Consider the following 15,835-nt stretch of genomic DNA (forward strand, 5'->3'; position numbering starts at 1 on the left):
TCATGTGTCTTTTCCTCTTGAAGGATCTCATTTCTATTGATTACCATCATTCCTTACTTTTTTATTGGTAACACAACTACTATCAGCTCACATGTTCCTCAGTGTGCCTCAGTGAATTGTGATAATGTGTCATTTTAATTAGAGGCCACCATACGGTTTACCAATTAGGGTACCTTCCTTGGTACACTGCTATAGACAGTACTGAAGGTTCTTTGAAGTTTCCCTCCGGCCTGGCCGCATAGTTTACACTTTATTCTTCCAACTGTGTGTACAATACTTTAGCTTTCTTTCATCTTCACCTCTCACCTCAGAACTAAGCCATACAACCAACCCTAAAGGAGTCTACTATTGTGATTTGGCCAGGGGTCTCACTAATACGTTTTAAATAAAAGTAATAACAAATGGTGATACAGTTCAAGAATTTAAGGAATATGGGTCTCCCTACACACGAAACAAAAATAAAGATAACTCCATAAAAGGATTTTAAAGTTAATATCAAATATTAGTGTAACTACTGTAAAAAGCAGTTCACCAGACCTCTCAAATCACACTTCTTGACACTCACACATCATAAGTCTGGTCTGCAGGATGCTAAAGAAGTTGTACAGTGAGGCAAGAGGGAACAAAAGGGAAAAGATGAAGATATGAACACAAGGGACACTGCAAAGAGCCTTCATGGTGTCTACACTGCAGTAAGATAGGCAACCTTTCATTATACGTAATTATCATAAGGTAGTGTAACCAGACCAAGTGGCAGACCACTAAGGAGACCATAACATCCTTGCAGAAAAGTCTCAGTCAGTACCAATGACCTATTAATCACAAATACCATGGACACATTAATCACAGCATACTGTACCTCTGTAAATTAAAACGCCTGAATCCATCAACTATATCTAAATATTTAAAATGAAAAGAAAAGGAACCATTCACATACCACTTATTTTTCCCGCAGTGAAGTTATTCAAGAAATATTTGGAATCTGTGTCGAACGAGTAGTCCAGAATGGATAGCAACGTCTTGGTAAGGCGCAAAAGATCATTAAAACTGTAGAAGCCAAAGTAGATCAAATACCTCGCTAATTTCACAACCTGGTTAAAGAAAATGGGTATAAATGTGAGAACAAAGAATATAATGTCTGATCAAAGCACCTATTTTTTACAGTGTTGCTATGAGATAAAGGAAATCAAAAGCACCAACTTTATTGCACTACAAAACAATTACAGTCAACCCCACTATTTGCGGACTCCAGATTTGCGGACTCATATTTGCAGATTTCTCTGTGGACCTTATATACCCATTATTCACAGGAAATTCACGTATCTGCAGTATATTTCTATGAGAAATGTTCACAAAGTACTGAATTTTTATATCAATTCCACAATGAAATGCACTTTTTGTGATAAAACTATTAAGAAACTAGGTATATAAGACCATCTTTAATGGGTTTTCTAGAGTTTGAACAAATAAAATAGTCAGTTTTAAGCATTTTCATAGGGGTGGGTTCAAAGTATTCGCAGATTCTAGCTACTCATGGAGACCTGGTACGCATCCCCTGCGAATATGGAAGGGTCCACTATATATACCTAGGAAAATACTACCAGCTTTTAACCATATGACTTTAACAATAAACTTGAACTATAAAAATGGCTAAATGCTACCCATCATTATCTACAGATTCAATATTTGTCCACTGGACCATGGAGAAAAATTTAAATCGCCCAGTTCACTCCCCCCAAGCCAAATTTGACATCATTCAAAGTCAATTGGTAACTAAGCAATTGGGACACACGATGGAACGTCCCTGAACTTGGATACTGTACCTCGAAAGTTAACTTATTCTGTTCGGAGTCAGAAAAGCTCCACATCTTGTCTACAACGTTACACAGGTATTCCTCGACAAATATGATGACGTCCTTGAAAGCTGTTTCCGCTGCCTCACAGCTGTGTGTGACCTCTCTTTTGTCATAGCTGAGAAATGAGTAAGAAAAAAACACTGAAACAAATGCGCTTGTGCTACGTTAAATGTGACTAAACAATAGTAAAATTTGTAACTTAATTAGTTGGTCAAAAGGATTCGTTCTTAGATGAGTAAGTTCTAGAAGTAAAATAGCGATCCTTTAGATCTGTTTACTAATAGCCAAGCATAGCAAAGTGATGGGGTATCCAAAAATAACAATTTGTTGAAAATTGTATTTTTCCTAACTATACAAACCTGAGGTCCTTTACAATAGGAATGTAACTTGCGGCAGCTGGAACCGGTCGTAACCTTCAAACAAGGGAGTTCGGTAGTTTACAGCTTGTCCGACAGTCAGCGCACCGCGCAACTGGGAGGTGAAGAATCACTTTGCTTTAGGCCCAGGAAAAACAGAGTGAGGGGTGGCATGAGGTGGGACTATGTGTAAAGGACCTCAGGTTTGTGTAGTTAGGAAAAATACAATTTTCGACAAATTGTTATTTGTTCCGATCAAATGCAAACCATCGGTCCTTTACAATAGGAAGACTCACTTCTTGGTGGGAGGAATCTGAGTCTTAAGAACAGACTTGTGTTCGTCCAACCTTGGTTCCCTCCCTGGTCGTAAGAGCAGAGGGAGGGATCCTAGCCTCTGCCCAATGATCGGGGTATGTACCGCAGGATCAATGGTCAGACCTCTGGACCCAAGTAATAAGAGGGAGGCAAGCGTACCTCTTAAAACTAGCAAGCAAGAACTTTTTCCTATTGCAAGAGGCAATATGAAGTCATGGGTTTGTCTCTTGTTGGGTTCCACTTCCCCCCCTTGTCGGGGGAAGTGGTGGATAATCGCTCCTATCCCTAATGAAAGGGATAGGATGGGGCTCGGTCGAGTAGCTTACCTGCATCGCTTCCTGTTCCAGAGTAGTGACAACCACGTCCCTCTGCCCACAGGTAGAGGAGGAGAAAAAGATGGGGAAGAGAAGCCAGTCACACTCTCATTCACTCATCCATTCATGCAGTCACACAAGGATGTGATGCTGTTCTGTCCGCTCAGGTGCTGGGTAAGCTACACAACGTGTTGAGCAGCCACCACGGGTCCCAAGGAAAAAGTGTCCAAGGACCTGTGGGCTATATCCCGAAGGTAGAAGGAGGTGAAGGTAGTCTGGTTGGCCCAAACCCCTGCCTTCAGGACCTGTGCCACGGAGAAGTTCTTGCGGAACGCAAGGGAAGGACCAATACCTCTGACTTTATGGGCTCTCGGACAAAGGGTACGGATGTCGTCACTACCATCAGCTTCGTACGCCCTCCTGATCACCTCACACAGCCAGAAAGAAAGAGTGTCCTTGGATACTACTTTCTTGGTCAACCCGGTGCTAACGAAGAGGCGTCGACACTCAGACCTGAGGTGCCGAGTTCTCTTCAGATAGCGCCGTAGCGCCCTCACAGGACAGAGCAGCATCTCATCCGCACCATCGTTGGTGAAGTCCATTAGGGAGGGGATTGTGAAAGACTCGAACCTGTTGTCAGGGACCGAAGGATTCAGAGTCTTCGCTACGAAGTTCGGGATGAAATCGAGCGTCACAGATCCCCATCCCCTGGAGTGCTTGACGTTGAAGGAAAGACCATGCAGTTCCCCTACTCTCTTTGCCGATGCCAGGGCCAGCAAGAAGAGGGTCTTGAGGGTCAGATCCCTGTCTGACGACTCTCGGAGGGGCTCGAAGGGACTTCAAGTCAGACTCCTAAGGACGAGAGTCATGTCCCACCCCGGGGGCCTGAGTTCCCTGGGTGGGCAAGACCTCTCAAAGCTCCTAATATGCAGGGAGATCTCGAACGAATTCGAGATATCCACTCCCCTCAGTTTCAGGACCAGGGCCAGGGCGGCTCTGTATCCTTTGACTGTGGGAATGGAGAGGAGCTTGTCTTGGCGAAGAAATAAGAGGAAATCCGCTACCTGCTGAAGAGTGGCTCTGAGAGGAGATAGATCCGGTCTATGACACCAACCACAGAAGACGGCCCACTTTCCCTGGTACACAGCTGCAGAGGACTGTCTGACGTACCCAGCCATCTCTGTTGCTGTTTGGCGAGAAAAGCCTCTCGCTCGCAAAAGATGGTGGATAACAGCCAGCCGTGAAGATGTAGAGACTGGACTGACTGGTGGTACCGTTCCACGTGTGGCTGGACGAGAAGGTTATGTCAAGGGGGAATCTCTCTCGGTGCTTCTGCAAGCAGAGCCAGCAGGTCCGGGTACCAAATGGCCTGGGGCCATTTGGGAGCCACCAGGATCATCCGGAGATTCGGGGTGACCAGCACTCCGCTGATCACCTTGCGAATCAGGCAGAATGGAGGAAAAGGCGTACGCGAAGAGGTTGTCCCACGGGTGTTCGAGAGCGTCCTCTGCAGCTGCCCATGGGTCCGGCACGGCCGAGAAGAAAACCTGAAGTTTTCTGTTGTGCCGGGTGGCGAACAGATCCACTACTGGACGCCCCCACAGGTTGAAGAGCCGTTCCACCACATCTGGGTGTGGAGACCAGTCGGTCCCTATCACCTGATCCCGACAGGTGAGCTTGTCTGCTACTACATTCCTCTTGCCTGGAATGTAGCGGGCTGACAGCTCTACCGAGTGGGCCATGGCCCACTCGTGCACCTGCAACGTCAACTGGTGCAATGGGAGGGACACTAGGCCCCCTGTTTATTGACGTATGCCACTACTGTGGTGTTGTCGCACATCAACACCACCGAGTGTCCCATCAAGCGGTCCTGGAACTCTTGGAGAGTGAGGAACGCTGCCTTGAGCTCCAGGACGTTGATGTGAAGGTGCTTGTCGTGATGATCCCACGCTCCTGCAGCCAGCAACTCCTCCAGGTGTGCGCCCCATCCCTCAGTTGACGCGTCCGAAAACAGCAACATCTCCGGGGGGGGGAGTGCGAAGAGGCACTCCTCTTAAGAGGTTCCTGCGGTCCAGCCACCAGGCTAGGTCCTGCCTCACCTCCTCCGTGAGGGACACAGGGAAGTAAGGTGGGTCTATTGCCTGTGACCAACTCTCCTTTAGTCTCCACTGAAGAGACCGCAGGTGAAGACGCCCGTGAGGGACTAACTTCTTGAGTGATGACAGGTGGCTGATCACGACTTGCCACTGCTGAGCTGACTGTTCTTGCCGAGACAGGAACTGGTAGGCTGCCTCCCTGAATCTGCTGATCTGCGAGTCTGCGGGGAAGACTCGCCCTGCTACCATGTCGATCAGCATACCCAGGTACTTCATCCTCTGCTTGGGCTCGAGATCGGACTTCTCGAAGTTCACCACGATCCCGAGATTGCGGCAGAACTCGAGAAGTCGATCCCTGTCCTGTAGCAGCTTGCCAGGACCAACCAGTCATCGAGATACCTCAGAAGACGTATCCCTACCAAGTGGGCCCAAGCAGACACCAGAGTGAACACTCGCGTGAAACCCTGTGGGGCAGTTGAGAGATCAAAGCAAAGTACCCTGAATTGGTACACCGTTCCGTCGAGGATGAAGCAGAGGTACTTCCTGGAGGATTGATGGATGGGTATCTGGAAATATGCGTCCTTCAAGTCCACCGAAAGCATGAAGTCGTTCTCCCTGATGGAGTCGAGCACAGAACGTGCCGTCTCCATCGTGAACCAAGACTGGCGAATGAATCGGTTCAGGGGAGAGAGATCTATCACCAGGCGCCAGCCCCAAGAAGACTTCTCCACCAGGAAAAGACGGCTGTAGAAGCCCGGTGAACGATCCCTGACGATCTCCACAGCTCCCTTGCTCCGCATGGCTTGGACTTCCTGCCGAAGGGCTACGTCCTTTGATGTTCCAGGTATGTAGGTCTGAAGGTGGACCGGGTTGGAGGTGAGGGGTGGCCGAGACTCGAAGGGTAGTAGATACCCCTCCTGAAGGACGTCTACTATCCAGGTCTCCACTCCGTAGCGCTGCCATGTTGCCCAATGGCTCGCCAGGCACCCCCCCAACTTCCGGCAGCAGGTGAGGGGGAACGCCGTCCCTAGCGTTTCCTGCCTCTCTTCGACTTCTTCCCTGCTCCCCCTCGAGGGAAGGAGCGCTGGGAGGAGGGCTGAGGACGACCGCCCCTGGAAGAAGTCAAAGGCAGAGTCTTTCCTTTGAGCTTCGACGATGCAATCGTCTTGGCCACAGAGGAAGCGCTAACCAAGCTCTTGGGCTTGGCCGCAGTCGTTCGAGGCTGCCCAGACGCCTTCAAGACTGCCTGGTGTACTAGACGGTCACTGTCATCAGTGCGCCGTCGTTCCACCACAGCGTCCACCATCTCTCATGGGAAGAGAGAGGAGGTACTCTGCACTGGTCTGTTGCGAAGACCCAGTGCCGCCTCACGCCCAGCCGCCCTGGTTACTCGGGTGATGACTGTGTCCCTACGCCGAAGTACCAGGTTGGCCCACAGGTTTGCCGTCTGATGTGCTAGGTAGGAGATGGCTCTACCTCCAGACTGACACAGCCTCCCGAAAGCTGGGTCACCCTCAGGAGTAATATTTCCCGAGGTGGCCGCGACCTTAGACACTGTGAGGGACCACAGGTCTAACCAGGAGACTGCCTGGAATGCCGTCATGGCGGTGGATTCCAGTGCAAGTCTCCAACAGGAGCTGCTGCAGAGAGACCCCTGGAGTTAGCCTAGCTAGCTCCAGGTTAACCTGTTTGGGTGGCATAGGATCCTCTGAAGGCACGTAGAATCTCCTCTGTCGCAGTAGAGGCGGGGGAAGTAGCTTGGAAGACCTGCCGTACTCCAGCGAACCCTCCTGTTTGGAGACAAGCGAGTCCACCTGGCCCAGCACCGAGTCAGCCAGAGCTGATCACGGCAGACCCACCGTCGTCTTGGGTTCCTTCTTAGGACCCCAGAACGACTCGAGCCGGGACGTGGGCTCAGAAGGTGGGAGCGGCGATCCTTCCCCAAGGTTGTTGTACTGACGAATCAGTGCAATAACCTCTGCAAACGACCTCTGGATCTCGGGAGTGACTGTGTCTTGTGGAGTAGGACCGTCCAGTCCCTCCAACAAGAACGCCTCTCGAGACCCTCCTCCTTCGGAAGGAGGAACAGCAACAGACCCCTACTGGTCTCCTCCTGCCACTTGCGCATACAACCTGGTCGGTCCTAAGACCGTGCCTGGTTCGTAGGGCGTCATGGTGGGACGGTAAGGAGCACGCTCCTCACAATCACTCCGGATCGCCTCGCTCCTCCCGGCGTAACCCAAGGAAGTTGAAGAGATCATAGAGGAAGACCTGATGCTCCCCCCTCACTCACCGGTAGAACCAGTGTGCTTGGGGGGCTGCAGGCGATCGCCAACCCGCGGTGGCGATCGAACTGCAGGCCTGGTCGCGTGGCTCTCCTGGGGAGAGCAGCTGGACCGAGAACAGCGGCTCCGGTCCCGTGCGTCAGAGGAGCTGCTGCTGGTCCCCCTACCCGCCCAGTCCCGATGGGAGCGGCGGTCAGGGGACCTGCAGAGACCACTGTCGCGGTGGGAGCGGTGCCTGCCCTCACGGCGTGTCGAACCGCTGGAACCAGCCGAGGCTGGTTCCTGCTATCGAGGGGACCTCTCCCTAGCCTCAGCCCACGGCCGGTCTGGGACCGTCGCGTCAACTATAGTTACCTGCGGATCGCTACGAGAGCGATCGTTGGCCTGGCGGGAGTCACCTGAGCGACTCTCGCCAGTCTTCCGCTCCGTGCCTCAGTCCTGGAGCCAAGCGAACTCGGAAGCCTGAGCCTTGGCGGGTGACCGTACACTCGGTACCTCTCGCGAATGAGAGGCCGAGCCGGAACCTGGTGTAGCGGCAGAACCCCTAGCACCAGGTGAGGAAGTACCGGTGTTAGCCGTACCCCTCTGATCCCCATCTTCTTCTTCCTTTATGGAAGGAGAGATGGGCCCTGCTCCCGAAGGAGCGGGAGGACCAGCGGAAGAAACCCCCGTCCCACCGGAGTGTGACGGGCCTTTAGAAGTTCCCGAAGGAGACTTCTTAGGGGGGGAGGAGGCAGCCTTCTTCTTCCTTCGCTTAGAAGCCTTGGAAGTCGAAGGGGAAGAGGCAGCAGCAGGCGACGACGAAGAAGACAACGAAGACGACGACACCGACACCTTCCTCCTCTTCCTCTTCTTCTTCGTCAGCTTCCTCAGGACAGACGTCAGGTCCTCCATCCAGGACGGAGGCGGGGCTATTGCCGAAGCAACGCAACTGGGGCAGCAACACCACGGGCAGGAACGACGTCGGCAAGGGATGGTCCAGGCACGGCAGGCACGACAGGAGTGGCAGGCACGGCAGGAACATCAGGTACAGCAGGAGGCGGAACAGCAATCAATGACATCCTGGGTACAGGTGGAAGGTCCAGGGGCAAACTCTTGGGGCACCGAAAGTCGGGGGCTGAGACGAGAGCGGCGAACCCAGGTGACGGTGGCACGACCCTCCTCGGGAAACCAGCAATCGGGGCCTGCAACGCAGCTGAAGGTGTTACCGTGGTAATATGCTGGGTATACACCAGGTGAGGAGGCGCGGCATACCCCGGGGTCGAGACGGTGGTGGTGGTGGTGGTCACCGGCCCTTGGGTGACCGGAGCAGCACCCGCAAGGTGATGCAACAGCCTCCAAACGCTCGGCATCCCCTGGAGGCCAAGCGAGAACCATACCTGGCCGAGGTTGTCGCCCGCAGCAGGAGCACCTGAGGAGGCAAAGGTCGGGTTAGTAGGAGGGGTTCCCCCTCGCACGGGGGGGGACAAGCCCCACCCCGAGCGAACGGAAGACCCCGAGTACAATTGAATGTCAGGGTACCTTGCCCCCTCCTCTACGCTCGATGGATTGGGCGAAGAGAAGGAACGAGAAACCCCCCCCGAAGGGGAAGGAGCCTACGCGGAAGCTGAGATGGCGGCAGGAAGGAAGACGACAATTCTGTGACCAAGGGCGTCGCCGGAGAACCCTCCTCCAACTCCCTGGCAGGCTTACATCGCTTCCTCCTACCCTCATAGAGCACCCACTGCCCCTCCGACCAAGAATTACACAAATCACAGGGCTCGGCCCGAGAGCATTCGCGCCCTCGGCACCGAGCACACAATTCATGAGGATCCACTTCTGGAAAAGAGTGGAAGGCCCCACACTTACGGCCCTCCACACCAGGGCAAACTCTGTGGCTGATGGGGGGGGTTGGGGATGTCTCCAGCTCACGGGAATCCATAGCAAAAGTCAATAATAAAATACAAAGCACACGTACTTACAGTATTTTACCATACACACAAAGCAAACCAAGTTTGAGAAGATACAAAGCGTACGACGATAGCGGGCAGAGAGGCGAACAACACGTCTGTCTCCGTCGGCGGCCGAAAGCAAAGTGGTTCTTCACCTACCAGTCGCACGGTGCGCTGACTGTCGGACAAGCAGTTAACTACCGAACTCCCTTGTTCGAAGGTTACGACCGGTTCCAGCTGCCGCAAGTTACATTCCTATTGTAAAGGACCGATGGTTTGTATTCGTATCGGAACAATGACGAATTTTCTAAGAAAATACTAACCCTTGGTCTTAACAATAGGATAATTTCTGGTGCCTAGCTGGATGTGGTTAAAAAGCAGATGAAAGCAAGAGTGGTCAAACGCTGATCATCTACGCCAGTCTTTCCCAACTCAGGATGACTGAACAAAAAGAAGGGCGGCTAGAGGTGGGCAGTATAACGTTAAGACCTCAGGTTTGTAGCTATGAAAAATACAAATTGTCTTAGAAAATTTGTCATTTGTTCATAAGTGAACAAACTCTCGGTCTTAACAATAGGATAGACTCATACTTGGAGGGAGGAATAAGACATCATAGACTGGCTGGGGCCCTACCCGCCAGTCCAGCTCTCAAAAGAAATAATTCTTGGAGAGGGACTGAAGCCCATTGAGAAGCTAGATACACTAATATCTAACCACTCAGAACCTGAGTGATGTACAATGATATATGGGATAACCATTGTATAGGGAACCAAAGAGAAACTTTGACTGTCCAATAACAAACCAAGGCAGTAGGGTTTGTAGTACGGCAGACTCCTCCTTGCCCAGGAGTGGAGCCTATGCTACTAAATAGTGGGTAAGATATTGTAAATTGCACGACCACACTACCAGTATGATTACCTCACTCACCTGTATCAGACCAGTCCAGCAAATGACATGTCAATTCCTTAAACAGCCCGAAGGAAGAAGGAAAGGTACAAGAAAAAGGAGACCAGCCAACTCACTCATTCTCTCATCCACACAATCATCTTAGGTAAGATACAAAGGTGCCCCGTTAAGGGCAACTATGAGTTACACAACCTGTTGGGCAGCCACCACAGGACCCAGAGAAAACGTGTCCATAGATCTGTGGGCAACATCCTTAAGATAAAAGGAGGTGAACGTGGACTGGCGTAACCAAGTACCAGCGCTCAGCACTCTATATACAGCCAAGTTCTTTTTGAAAGCCAGAGAGGGACCAATACCCCTAACGTCATGTGCTCTAGCCTGCACAGACGTGGTGATGGAATCATCAAGAGTCAAGTAGGCCTGTCTGATGGCTTCCCGTATCAAAAAAGAGATAGTAATCTTAGACACCTCTTTCTTTGTACGGCCTGTACTAACAAAAAGTCTGCGGCAGCCTGGTCTAAGGAGCCGAGTCCTTTTAAGATAGCAACGCAGGGCCCGGACAGGGCACAAATAAAGCTCTTGAGCATCACCACCCACAAAGTCAGTCAGTGATGGAATGGAAAACAAAGCAAACCTGTCATCATGCACCGAGGGATTTTGGGTCTTGGCTACGAATTCCGGGACAAATTCGAAGGACACCGACTTCCAACCCCTAGTGTGCTTCACCTCATAACTTAGAGCGTGGAGCTCTCCTACCCTTTTGGAAGGCCAAAGCCAAAAGGAAAACTGTCTTGAGCATCAGGTTCCTGTCAGATAAGTGACGCAAGGGCTCATATGGACTCTTAGTTAAGCTCTTAAGCACCAAGGAAACATCCCACATTGGAGGCTTGAGCTCTCTAAGAGAACTCGACTGGTCAAACCCCTTAACTAGCAGGGAAAGTTCCCAGGAAGAGGAGATGTCGATACCCTTCAGGCGTAACACCAAACTCAGTGCCACCCTGTAGCCTCTAATAGCAGACACGGACAAACGTTTCTCGTCTCTGAGGAAGGTTAAAAAGTCTGCTATTTGCTGAATAGAGGTCACGAGTGGAGAAAAACCCCGTTTACGACACCAATCACAGTAGATCGCCCATTTGCCTTGGTAAACTGCAGAGGTTGACTTTCTAAGACTGCTGGACATGAGCCCAGCTGATTTCTGAGAAAAGCCTCTCTCTCGGAGGAGATAGTTGATAGCCTCCAACCATGAAGAGACAGGGATTCTATTGACTGATGGAACCTTTCTGCATGGGGCTGACACAGGAGATGCCGCCAATGGGGAATCTCCCTCGGAATCTCCGACAACAACGACAGCAGATCTGGAAACCATTCTACCTGAGGCCACAGTGGGGCTACCAAAGTCATCCTGAGACCCTGTGAACTCATCAGCCTGTTCAGAACCTGACGGATCAAACAAAACGGAGGGAAGGCATACACCTCCAGGTTGTCCCAGGGATGTTGGAATGCGTCTTCTGCCAATGCTAAGGGATCTGGAACCACTGAACAGAACACCTCCAGCTTCCTGTTGTAGCGTGTCGTGAAAAGGTCCAGCATGGGTCTCCCCCAAATCTGGAAAAGCTTGTCTGCCACCACTTGATGAAAGGACCACTCTGTGCCTAGGATCTGATCCCGGCGACTGAGTTTGTCTGCGACCATGTTCTGTTTCCCTGGGTTATACCTGGCTGAGAGCTCTACCAAATTGCTGACAGCCCATTGGTGAAGCTCAACGGTCAAGGCATGAAGTTGCAGAGAAACCAGGCCTCCCTGTTTGTTCACGTACGCTACCACCGTAGTGTTGTCCGACATGAGAACGACAGTGACACTCTATCTTCCCCCGAAACTCCTTCAGGCCCAGGAAAGCCGCCTTCAACTCCAAGACGTTGATATGTTGCTGCTTGTCCTCCAAACCTCAAACGCCTGAAGCGATGAGGCCGCCTAAGTGCGCGCCCCAACCTGCGAGGGAGGCGTCTGAGAACAGAAGGAAGTCCGGAGGGAGAGAACGCAGAGGGACGTCCTTCAATAGATTCTGGTCGTTCAACCACCAATGAAGGTTTTTTCTCACTTCCAAAGACAGTGGGACCATAAACAGGGGAGAGTCCCCCGCCGGAGACCAGAATTCCCCCAGTCTCCATTGCAGGGACCAAAGATGAAGACGCCCATGAGGGACCAGCTTCTCCAGGGAAGATAGCACTCCCAGAAGAACCTGCCACTGATGAGCCGACTGATGCGACTGACAAGAAGTTGAGCGCCACAGCCCGCAACTTCTCCAATCTCTGATCCGACGGGAAAACTCTTGCCACTGTCGTATTGATGACCATGCCCAGGTAGAGAATCCTTTGAGTGGGTACAAGGTTTGACTTTTCCTGGTTGACTAATATGCCCAGGTCCAGACCGAACTGAAGAAGACGATCCCTGTCTTGCAGCAGCATCTCCCTGGAAACTGCCAAGACCAACCAATCGTCGAGGTACCTAAGTAAACGGATCCCCTGAGCATAGGCCCAACTTGACACGAGAGAGAAGACCCTTGTGAACAGTTGAGGGGCTGTCATCAGCCCGAAGCACAAGACTTTGAACTCGAAGATCTGGTCCGCCAAAGAGAAGCGAAGGAACTTCCTGGACGTGGGATTTGGATTTGGAAGTATGCGTCCTTCAAGTCTATCGACAGCATGAAGTTGCCTTCCCTTACGGCTGCCAACACTGAGCGCGGGGCTCCGTCTTGAACCATGTCTTCCTGATGAAGCGATTCAAGGTGGATAAGTCGATCACAGGCCTCCATCCTCCCGATGCCTTGGGCACCAAGAAGATGTGACTGTACAACCCCAGGGACGGACGCACTACTTCCTCTATCGCATCCTTGTCCAGCATTTTCTGCACTTCCTCCCAAAGAGTCAAGAACTTCAGAGAATCTGGGGGATACGTCTTTCTGAGCTGCGGCTTGTCCGACAAAGGAGGAGAGAAGTCGAATGGCAACAGGCATCCCACTCGAAGGACATCTACCACCCACTTCTCCACCCCGTAACTCTGCCACTTGGCCCAATGGCCAGCCAGGCAACCCCCACCAGTGGCACAGGAGAGGGAGAGGCGCCCAACCTACCGACGGCCCCCTTGACCTCTGCCCCTGGGGCCTCTTCTTGGTTTAAAGGAATGAGCGCGAAAGGGGCGTTGATCTTGAGACTTGGGCTGTGTCGAACAGGAAGGCCATGCCAAACTCGAGGTCCTCGATGGCCTACCAGGCGACGATCTACTCGACTGCTGCTGGACCGGGGGAGGAGGAGGGGCCGGACATCTCCCAGGGTGGGACTCTGATTTAGACACGGCTTGGTGCACCAGTCGGTCCTTGGTGTCCGCCCAACGTCGGTCTATCGCATTTTCGAGTTCTGTCCATGGAAACAAAAATTGCGACTTCAACAGATCACCGTTCCTCAAGGGCAGCAAAGACTCGGTGTCGAGCGACCTCTCCATCCTAGATAAAGCCGCGTCCCTCCTATCCAGAAGATTAGCCCTTAAATTGGCACTGAGGTGAGCCAACTAAGAAAACGCCTTGCCCCCGGACTGCAAAAGACTGGCAAGCAAGGCGGCACTCACCAACCCTTCAGGGTACCTGTCAGAAGCTATCTTGGCAATCACCACAGACCAGAGGTCCAGCCAAGAAACCGTCTGCAACATGGAGGCCGCCGTAGATTCCAAAGGTAAGGCGTCTTGCGGAGACAAGGATGGAGCCACTGACCTCACCTGTTCCAAAGTCAAACCCGGCTTCAGGCGAATGACGTCTGGGTTAAGGTGGCGAGACAACAAAAACGCAGAGCTCGTAGCATAGTACTTCCTGTGTCTCGTGAGAGGTGAGGGTAGTAGTTTGGTAGAGCCTCTAGAGCGAAATGAACCGTCCCGGTCAGAAATAGAGGCGTTAACCTTGCAAGACCGACAGAACGTGACCCGACAACGGCAGCTGAAGAGATGATTTGGGGTCCTGAGTAGCTCCCACCAAGGCTTCCAAGCAAGAAGGAGTGTAAAACAACCGAGCCTGAGTCCTACTTTCCAAATTGTTGAACCCACGAATGAGATCAACAACTTCCGAAAAGGAAGACAGAAACTCCTGCATGTCCCCCTCCTCCTGCTTTGGCACCGGCGACGGACGACGAGGATGTGTAGGCTCTTCTAACGCGCCTTATTCACCAAAATTCACAGAAGGGTTAGCAGCCAAACAGTCTGAAACCCCTACTAACCTATCTGGGCTGGGTCCAAGCGTCAGCCTTCGAGACGGACCCACTGTAACTCTAGGCACATCACTTACCTCAACAGGTGACTCCAGACGTCCATGAATGGACATGGGCGTGGCGGCCGTACGTACATGAGATGGGGGGGAAACTCGAGCACTCAAAGACTGACGGAGAATCCCTTATAGTCGAAGTCTTGGAAGCACCAGTGAGAGAGGCAGGCAAACACTCCGGCTGCACCACCTCCGTGCTCACTACCTTCGACCTCTTGACAGTGCCTTCAGATCTTTACGGCGACGAATAGGCCTTGGAGAAGAAGGAGCACTAACATCACGTGCACGGCCAGGGGACGTTGCAACACGCTCGTGATGTGCAAGGACAAAAGGGGGGGTCGGGTGGTTGCAACCCCTGCAGAATACAAATCACTAACACTGCCCGAAACCACAGCACTCTCGGGAACACATCCATGTTGTTCCTCCCTCGACGGCGAAGGAAGGGCAAAGTCCTTAGCCTTCCAACTCTTAATACGCCGACGAGGCGTAGAGGGGGAAGAGGGAGAGGAAGACAGCACTAGCTTCTTATGCGCACTCTTCTCGGAAGGTGGGGACGAAGCAACACGTTTCCTACCAGTCCTCCCAACCGATAAGGTAGCCAACTTCACTACCAATACAAGAGTCCAGCCTCTGAAGCACTGCCTGGCATATGACCTTGGACTGATGTGCCAGAGAAGGCTCCGAAGACAAGGAAGGGAGATGTTGCGAACTGGGCGGCAGTGATGACGTCGTGGCTAAGTGAGGCGGATCGGAGGCGGCGACAGGGAGACACGTCATTGATGAAAGTGACGTTACAAGCGGTGGTGACGTCACGGCTTCCCCTCTGTGCGAGGGGGAAAGAGACGCCACTGGCGGAGGAATACACAAAGATGGACCCCGTGACATCATCAACAGGGCCGACGCCGCAGCGTCACTCCGATACAAAGCGACGGCAGACACCAACGGAGCAATACAAGATGGCCGACTGCTCCCACCCGCAGAGACGAGGCCGGGAGGAGGGGGGATGGCCTGGCTGGTCCGGGATGGGGGGTGCGAGCCTCCACAAAATGCGCTAGCAACCCCCTAAAGGACGGGGTACCCCCTAGCCCAAGCGTCTTCCAAATCACCGTCATTTTGGACGCCTCCGACTCTGGAAGAGAAGAGAATGATGAAAAAACCTCACCCTTATTGGGAACCGAAAAAGCTCCCGAGGAAGAGGGGGCTACATTACAAAAAATACCCTGGCGACCTCCCGATACTTCCATCAACACATCAATGGAAGAAAAGGAAGGAGATGCAGGGACAACGCTACTATGGGGGTTGACTACTGCGGAAGACGAAACATCGGGAATAGGACCAAAGCCCTCCCAAGTAGGAAGAGTGGAGACTCTCCGATATTCCCTCTTACCATAAAACTTCCTCCACTGCTCCTTATGCATGCCCGGCATTCCGTACAAGGATTCGTAATCGTACAAAAATTCGAACGACACCAAC

General features: G+C 52.1%; 1 protein-coding gene across 19 annotated transcripts in view; it reads right to left on the bottom strand.

Annotated features, from left to right (window-relative positions):
- Positions 1-15,835, bottom strand: part of LOC135199325 (inositol 1,4,5-trisphosphate receptor-like) — a 335,174-nt gene that overhangs the window by 171,302 nt on the left and 148,037 nt on the right. For all 19 annotated transcript variants that reach the window (XM_064227241.1, XM_064227242.1, XM_064227250.1 and 16 more), the window contains 2 exons: positions 1,824-1,971; positions 938-1,091 (listed from right to left, as the gene is read on the bottom strand). In XM_064227241.1, the coding sequence (XP_064083311.1) occupies positions 938-1,091; positions 1,824-1,971 (302 nt within the window). The remainder of the gene's footprint in view (positions 1-937; positions 1,092-1,823; positions 1,972-15,835) is intronic.

The sequence above is a fragment of the Macrobrachium nipponense genome, chromosome 25, assembly GCF_015104395.2.
Source record: "Macrobrachium nipponense isolate FS-2020 chromosome 25, ASM1510439v2, whole genome shotgun sequence".
In the NCBI taxonomy this organism is placed as follows: Eukaryota; Metazoa; Arthropoda; class Malacostraca; order Decapoda; family Palaemonidae; genus Macrobrachium; species Macrobrachium nipponense.